This window comes from Sinocyclocheilus anshuiensis, unplaced genomic scaffold, assembly GCF_001515605.1.
Source record: "Sinocyclocheilus anshuiensis isolate Anshui unplaced genomic scaffold, SAMN03320099.WGS_v1.1 scaffold999, whole genome shotgun sequence".
Classification (NCBI taxonomy): domain Eukaryota; kingdom Metazoa; phylum Chordata; class Actinopteri; order Cypriniformes; family Cyprinidae; genus Sinocyclocheilus; species Sinocyclocheilus anshuiensis.
The window spans coordinates 266383-274671 of record NW_015544197.1 but is presented as its reverse complement, the minus strand read 5'-3'; the positions used below and the strand labels follow the sequence as shown (position 1 = coordinate 274671).

At 35.0% G+C, this 8289-nt stretch overlaps 1 protein-coding gene across 1 annotated transcript in view; it reads right to left on the bottom strand.

Moving 5' to 3' along the window:
* The window catches only part of LOC107696745 (kinesin-like protein KIF1A), a 74117-nt gene that overhangs the window by 52673 nt on the left and 13155 nt on the right, over positions 1-8289 (bottom strand). The window contains exons 3-7 of the mRNA XM_016497226.1: positions 3250-3323; positions 2908-3087; positions 2521-2589; positions 2085-2263; positions 148-259 (exon numbers count right to left, since the gene is read on the bottom strand). Of these exons, the coding sequence (XP_016352712.1) occupies positions 148-259; positions 2085-2263; positions 2521-2589; positions 2908-3087; positions 3250-3323 (614 nt within the window). The remainder of the gene's footprint in view (positions 1-147; positions 260-2084; positions 2264-2520; positions 2590-2907; positions 3088-3249; positions 3324-8289) is intronic.

The window sequence follows — 8289 nt, the reverse complement described above, 5'->3', positions numbered from 1 at the left end:
CCCCCCCCCCCCACAAAAAACTCCCAATGTCAAACGTCATCCAATAAAGCCCTGTAAGGGTGGGAGACAAGTGGCCTAACCTCTTGCTCTAAACTGAGCTGTTTATTGTGACTGACAGGGTCCGTAATATGCAACAGCAGCATGTACCTTTTCTGAAGTGTTGTCTGTCTCTGAGTCATAACGCTTCTGGGTGAAGATGATGTTGAAGACAGCGTGTGAACGGCTGCTGGTCTCATTCATGTTAGTAGCAGCTACTGTCCTGGATAACAGAATTTCACCATTCAGAAATGTAATTCATATTGAGTTCTCAGACTCCAATCTATGTGAGGAAGTGCTGTGTATTTAGAGTTTTCTCAAGTCTCTTTAAATCATATCACAGCATTTGCGCTAACTTCTACTTCTGTGAATCATCTGATCCCTGATCCTGAACTGAAGTTTAACGATCAACAAAATGTTTTCCTGATGTATTTAGATCCAATCTCCAATGTACAGTACTGTTCAAACATTTGGGGGCGGTACAATTTTTGTTAAAAATACTGTCATTCAATAAGGATTAATTAAATTGATCAAAAGTGACAGTAAAGACTTTCCCTGTTACCGAAACGTTATTTCAAATAAATTATTTTTTTAACTTTCTATATTAATCAGAAAATCCTGAAATCAAAATTTCCACAAAAATATTAAGTAGAAAAACGGTTTTAACCATTGATAATGATATGTTCATTATAATAATAAGAAATGTTCTTTTGTTACTTAACGCTGGAGTGATGGCTATTGAAAATTCTGTTTTGCCATCACAGGAATAGCCTAAATTACATTTTAAAGCACATAGAAAGAAGAATGAAGAATGGAAAACATTTATTTTAAAATTGTAAGACTATTTGTACTGTACTTTTGATCACGATGTCTTAGAGAGCATATAAGACTTCTTTCAAAAACATTTTAAAAAATCTTACCAACCCCAAACTTTTGTATGGTAGTTCATATTCATCAGATGCACAAATAGCTGCTGTCTGTTTTGCCAAACATCAACTTACATAACAGGCTAAATGTATAGTGTAGGAGGGAAGTGTAGTGTATTGGCAGGGGTGCAGCTCAACACCTTAGAGATTAGAGAACCGTTGACTGAAGCTAACACAATGCCTCCTGGAATTAAATGGTCCATTTGTTTCCATGATGATAAGCCTGAATAATAAGTAAATATTTGTTTTTTCTCTCTCAATGTGGCCATGAAGACCTTGAATAAACAAATGTGACCAGGACTGTACTGAGGAGTGAGGCCACTGGTCTGTGCAGAAAAAGACCATTATTGGTTATTTCTAGAAGCCAGAATAGAATAGAACAAGGAACAGAACAGAACACTTTCACATTGTGCCAGAATTACTGTAATTACAAAATAGCAGGTCCTCAGACTCAGAAATGATTTGTTTCTATGGCAACCCTCAAAATTTCCAAAAATCCATGTACGGCTTTTAGAAGACAGCATATAATTTAATGACTACATTAAATCACCTCTATATGCTCTTGCTAAATGCTTAAGTATAAAGAGAATGCACCTGGCTATAGAATGTAAACTGGCTATAATAAAACGGCTTCTCGAACAGAATTCAAAAATTAGTTTAGGTCAGGTGACTATCTTTAGTTGTTTTTGTGGCAGAATCCATTTAATCCACGTCATTGCATCATGACAGTCAAATCAGAGAATTTGGAACTTTCATTCAATTCTAAAAGTTTCCCCATTTATAATTATGTGTTCAACAAATACAGTACCATTAAAACAATTTTGGTGGAAATTATGATACATTTTTTACAGGATTGTTTGATAATTAAAAAAAGTTCAAAAGAACAGTATTTATTTAAAAAAATTTTAATGTCTTCACTGTCACTTTTAATCAGTTTAAGGTGTCCTGGCTTAATAAAATATTAATGTCTTTTAAACAAAAATCTTACTGACCAAAACTTTTTACATGGATAGTTTTTAACTTTTGGAAAATTGTAATTAGTCATACAAACATGATTTAAACACTCCATAACAATAGAAGAGAAGAGAAGAGAAGAGAAGAGAAGAGAAGAGAAGAGAATACCTAGCCTTATTCCCTGAGTCCATCAGGTCTTGAATATCGTTATATGATGTGACGGCGAGTTTGGACAGATCCTCTACATACGGGCCCAGTAATGGGTGCTCTCGCACACGCAGATTTCCTTTGTTTTTTGGGTTCAGAAGATCTCGTACTCTTTCACAGTAAATCTCCATATAACTAACCTGAAAGGACGAAAATAATAGACTGTTAAAAGCAAAAAACACTCTACTTGAGCATTAAAACAAAAAAATCATATACAAAATGTACAATGAAAAAAATGTTGCTGAAGTGAACATTTTTTTTTACTATAGGTATTTTATCATAATAACTGTGATAACAGGGCCCAGATTAATCCAAAATTCCGTACATAAAGTTGCTTTGGAATTAAGCTGCTACACAAAGATTTGAGATAGAAAAAAAGGGCTTGGCCAAATCTTACCTCCACAGAATAGGACATGTTGTTATCAGTATTGCTGTCATTAATCTTGGTGAAAAGATCTTCACACAGCTGGTTAGGATGGAGGGGAGAAGAGGAAAGAGACAGACATAATAGAGAGTTTAATAAGTGAATGGTCATTTTCTTACTGTGTACTACTCAGCTTGGTGTTTGACATGCCATTTAATTCTGTTTGAATTGATCTTGTTCACATTGCCTCTGAATACATTATCATCTTCCTATTTATACAGCAATGCCAATGAGACAATATGTGCTTTAGATACACAAAAAGGCCACTTTTGCAGCTGAAACTTGGCATATAAGTGCTTAAATTGACATTTAGAAATGCTTATTCTTCTTCATATTTGCTTATTCTTGCATCTTTTTTACCAGTGGAATGATCCCCTGCTGGTCCTTCTCCTGTTTGCCCATCATGGTATAAGATTTACCGGCCCCAGTCTGGCCGTATGCAAAAATACAGACGTTGTAGCCCTCAAAGGCATGAAGTAACATTTCCTCTCCAATGTCTCTGTACACCTGCTGCTGGGAGGCATAGTTGATATCTTCTGGCTGTGGATAGATGAAGAGAAATATATGATCTTTGATCATTTGAAGGCATTACTTCTCTCATCTTTTAAATGCAACATGTTTAGTGTATTTCACTGCAAGTAATGCTGATTTTTCTAAGTTTCATTTCATTTTAATGTCTTTTTTGAAGTAGTTCTGACTTACTGAGGTGTGTGACCAGTAGGAGTAATCAAAATTGAAGCTTTTGGTTTCTTTGGGTGCTTTGGGGTTGATGATGGCTGAAAGACAAGAAAAAGAATGGCAGCGAATGAGTAAGGTTAATAAAATATGTTTGAGATCCTGAGTGGACATCCAATACTCAGCCACTAAGTGGCCACCACACAGTCAATAAGTGCTGAGTCACTGTAGTTTGTCTAAAAGGGGCCATGCGGATGTGCTCTAAAAGCCAGCTGCTCTCGCCAACGGTAAATGAAAGTCATCACAGGGAGGCAGGAATCACACCAGACAGCAATTACATTCATTTGAATATGGTAATGGGAGTAAATGAAAATAACCTACTAAGCGGGCATCTTCACAGAAAGATTTGAGTCATCTGAACTTACATAGTCAAAGTAAATGCTATTTAGGGTGCATGAACTACTAATATAAAACAGACAGTTCTTTCTTAAACCATATATAATACAGTATAAAAGTTTGGGGAAAAAAATATTTAAATGTTTTTCATTTAAGTCTTTTAAGCACAAAAAAACAGTAATATTGTGAAATTTTTATTAGAGTTTAAAATAACTTTTCTATTTTAATATATTTTAACATGTAATTCATGTAATTGATGGCAAAGCTGAATTTTCAGCAGCCATACCTGCAGTCTTTAGTGTCACATGATTCTTTAAAAAATATTCTAATATGCTGATTTGATGCTCAAGAAACATTTCTTATTATTATCAATGTTTAAAACAGTTGTGCTGCTTTTTTTTGGAAACTGTAATTTGAACTGTAATTAGAAACTGTGTTTTCTGGGTTCAGAAGTTCAGAAGAACAGCATTTATTTGAAATAGAAAATATTTGTAACATTACAAATGCCTTTACTGTCACCTTTGATCAATGTAATGTGTCCTTTCATAAAATATATATAAGTATAAAAAAATGACTGACCCCAAACTCTTGAATGGTCATGTATACTGTATACAGTAATCTGTAATTCAAACCTAAATTAAACCTGAACATTTTTGTTTTGAACAATTTAAATGATGCTAAAATGTTATTATGTAAAATTAATAAGATGTATTAAAAATTCTGAACTATTTCTAGCTCACTAATAAAACAAGCAAATGAATCACATTGATTAAGTGATCTTTGCACAAAATGTTACACGTTCTTGCTTCCACTGATGCACAAGATGCTCTGTGGAACATCCCAAATCATGCTAAATATCTCTCTGGACATTAATTCATAATACAGTAGAAGTGAATAAAATAAAGTTGGAGATGGGGACACATACTGGAAGTATTGTCACAGGAACGAGGTGAGCAGCCCTGTAAATGCTGTGTTGTGATTGACAGGATCAAATGAACTCGCTCCTACTGAACTTTCCTTTAAAGGCCAATTTTACCAACAGAGAGGTTTCTTTGCACCATACTCCACAAAAAGCATAAACATACAGTATGTACTGAATTAACACAGATAAAATAATACTCTGCACTTGAGAAAACTAGAACTATCCCACTAAAAATCTGCATAAAATGAATGCACAGCCATTATATAAGAAAAATGCATTGCCAAAAACTCATCAACTCTGCATCATGGAGGAAACAATTTAAATGTACTTGGGTCGTGTGAAAACGTGAAGGACAATTGTACAATTTTCATCTACTTACAGAGCAATAAGCAGTCACTGAAATCATGTACCTGCATTTAAACTGTCTTTATAGTCACTTCCTGATGCTTATTATTAGCTCAGAACATCATTAACGGAACATCTTCCGTCAGTCTTACTCACAGCCAGCCCACACGAAACCACAGACACTACAGTCAGGAGTCTGACAGGCAGTATGAGCTCTGACAGAACATACTGGTGGGATGTGCAAGACCCAAAGCCAAAACCGCATAAAAATAGCCCTTTAAGTAAACTGTTTTAAATATTCTTAATCAACCATGAAGCAAAAAGCCACAATAACCATGAAAAGGACATTTGAAGTACACATATTTTCAGTACATGGTTGAGCAACCATTACTGGACTGTAGGGCTGGGTATCGAGTTCGATACTTTTTAGGCACCGACCGAATTGCCTCGATACCATCGAGTATCGAAAAACGTCTCGTCGTTCGGTACCCCTCTGACTCTGAGTCAGAGCAGCGATCATGGAAGAGAGAACACAGGCAGACAGCGCTGGAAGCTGCTAATGCTCATCAGTAAATCAGTGGAAAATAAATAGAAATCATGATTCTGTCTGAGCTGCGTTTTAAAACGAACACGCACTCGTGTAAATGCCTAACAGATGTGTAAACTGAAGACTATTTGAGCTTTATTAAAACTATTTGCACTGATTTATTGTGTTGGTTACACTTTGTTCCTTTGTGCAGTGGCTCAGGAGATGAGTCTTTGAGATTGTATAAACATCAAGCTTAAAAATAAAACCAACGTTTTTTTGGTAACAACACTTTACTTGAAGGGGTGTGCATAAGACTGACATGACACCTTCATAATCATGACATGACACATGTCATGAATATGAAGGAGGTTTTATGCATGTTTATGACAACTGTCATTAAGTGTCATTCGCTCGGTTATGTCATTTTTAATGCAAATATGACATTATTTGACCTAACCCTAACCTAACCCTACCCCTACCCTTACCCCTAAACATAGCCCATAACAAAGACATCTCAATGTAATCTTTGCATTAAAAATGACATAACCGAGCGAATGACACTTAATGACAGTTGTCATAAACATGCATAAAAAACCTTCATATTCATGACATGTGTCATGTCATGATTATGTAGGTGTCATGTCATGATTATGAAGGTGTCATGTCAGTCTTATGCACACCCCTTCAAGTAAAGTGTAACCGTTTTTTTTTTTTAGATAATGTAATCTTGTTAAAATTGATTTCATAAAATTGGTATCGAAAAAAGTATCGTTCAGGAACTGGTATCGAAGTCAAGGTATCGGTATCGGTATCGATATCGAACATTTTTGAACAATGCCCAGCCCTACTGGACTGAGAAATTGAATTTAGTCAACCAGTGATGAGGAAAGCTTTTCTGAACACACACACACACAGGGCATTTTCCACATACATAACTAACACAAACAGACAACAAAAAGCAATAAGATAAATGTAATGAATTAATTTTCCTCCAACCCACACAGCGTGTTCCGATCTCAAAAAGGGTGACTAAAGAATTACCTTCAGAGAGTCAATAGGTTGTAAAGGGTTTTCTGCACTTATCTTGGTTCTGCAGGGAAACTTTTTTTACATAGTTCATTGATCTATGTTTTTTATTTAATACACAATGCAATATGATCTAAATGGGGAATTGTCTAAAGTGATCACAATAAGCTCAAAATCCTACACTATTTTAAAAAACACTGTAATATGTATACATACATATATGCTTTTCTTTGTGTGTGACATTGCTGCTGCATAAACTGCTAATTTGGCCTTATTAACAATTCCATAATTGAGCTCTTTGGCTGTTAAATGATTGGTTAACCCAAAAAATGACAATTGTCTTTTACTCACCCTCATGTTGTTACAAATTAAAACACTTACTCAGATAAAACACTTAAACTCACTGACCTAATGATCCATTTGCAACTGTTAACAGCTTACTGAAGAGGAAGATTATCTGTGAATGATTTCAATTTCAGTTGCAAATTGAGAAAAGTCATGTGCATTGTTATGATACTTTGCCGCTACTCACTGTGTGAAAAAAGTGACCATACCTGTACTGCAAAATTTCTCCTTTTGTTGTTGACAGAAGAAAGTAAGTCATATGGGTTTGGAACGGGAGTAAATGGTGACAGAAAAACAAATGAATTGATTTAAAACAAATTTCATGTAAACAAATGGATTTATTGTCTCCAAAAGGCAAGCTTGCAGGATACTATTTTGTTCTTTAATAATGCAGGACTATTTCAATTCTAAATGCTGTGAAAAATGTGATTTGAGCACTTAAAAAAATTAAATCAGTATTTAATTTTAATACTGACTCTTAGTGCCAAGTAGCCCAGCTATCTCAAAAGAAAAGGTTTCTGAACTTCATAGATGCAGCACCACAGTTTCAGATACAACATAAAACATATTTATGACTCTTTCTCTTCCTCTCTTTCACACACACACACACACACACACACACACACACACACAGAGCTGCCAAGTAACAGAAGGACATCATGTCATTGCATAATCCCTCATGTAAATCCCTGTTCTACTTTTCATCTATATCATTCAAGCAAAGCTAATGCCATTGGGGAAAAAACCTATTCATCTGCTAACTAAAGCATGCATAGTACAACTGACCTCCAAAAATTATTAAATCTACTAATGTCCTCTAAAAACAGCTTCAAATATTATTAACCAATTATTCTCATTCAACTCTCATATACTGTAGCTCCAGTTGGAACCATCAAAACACACTTTGAGCATGTGAATTTGAACGTCACATACATTAAGCAACATCCTGCGTCCATGTTATACAACACAGGAAGCCCAATTCTAAATGGCCAACCATACTTAAGGAGTTGGAGTGAAATCATTCATTCACTTGTGTCACTAAAAGGGACAGACCCTTTTACCCAGTCTATACACCTGTGTTTAACTGTCTCTAGGGAAGTTCAGTACTGGCTGTACATCAGAGTATGTGAGTTAAAATAATAGCACCTCATAACCCAGGGGACATCATGCGTCATCGGTATAGAAGCACTGCCATGTTATATCTACTCTTGGTGCAAGTTGCAAAATTGTATTTGTATGTGTGTGTGCCAATAATCAGCCAGGTGATGGAGGAGGAATGCTTTAAAAAGGGAATAAGATGTTTCTCTGCACCTGTTACATTTAAAAACAAATTACTGAAATTAATCATTCATTTTAAAATAGATGTCAAATTAAAATAAGTTTGCTAACTTATTAGAAGTACATTTCTATATTTAATATTTATAGAAAAGAAACTGACAAATGTATTGTGTACTTTAATACATTTTGATAGGTTTAATAGGTTTGGATTCCTATTCCTATATAT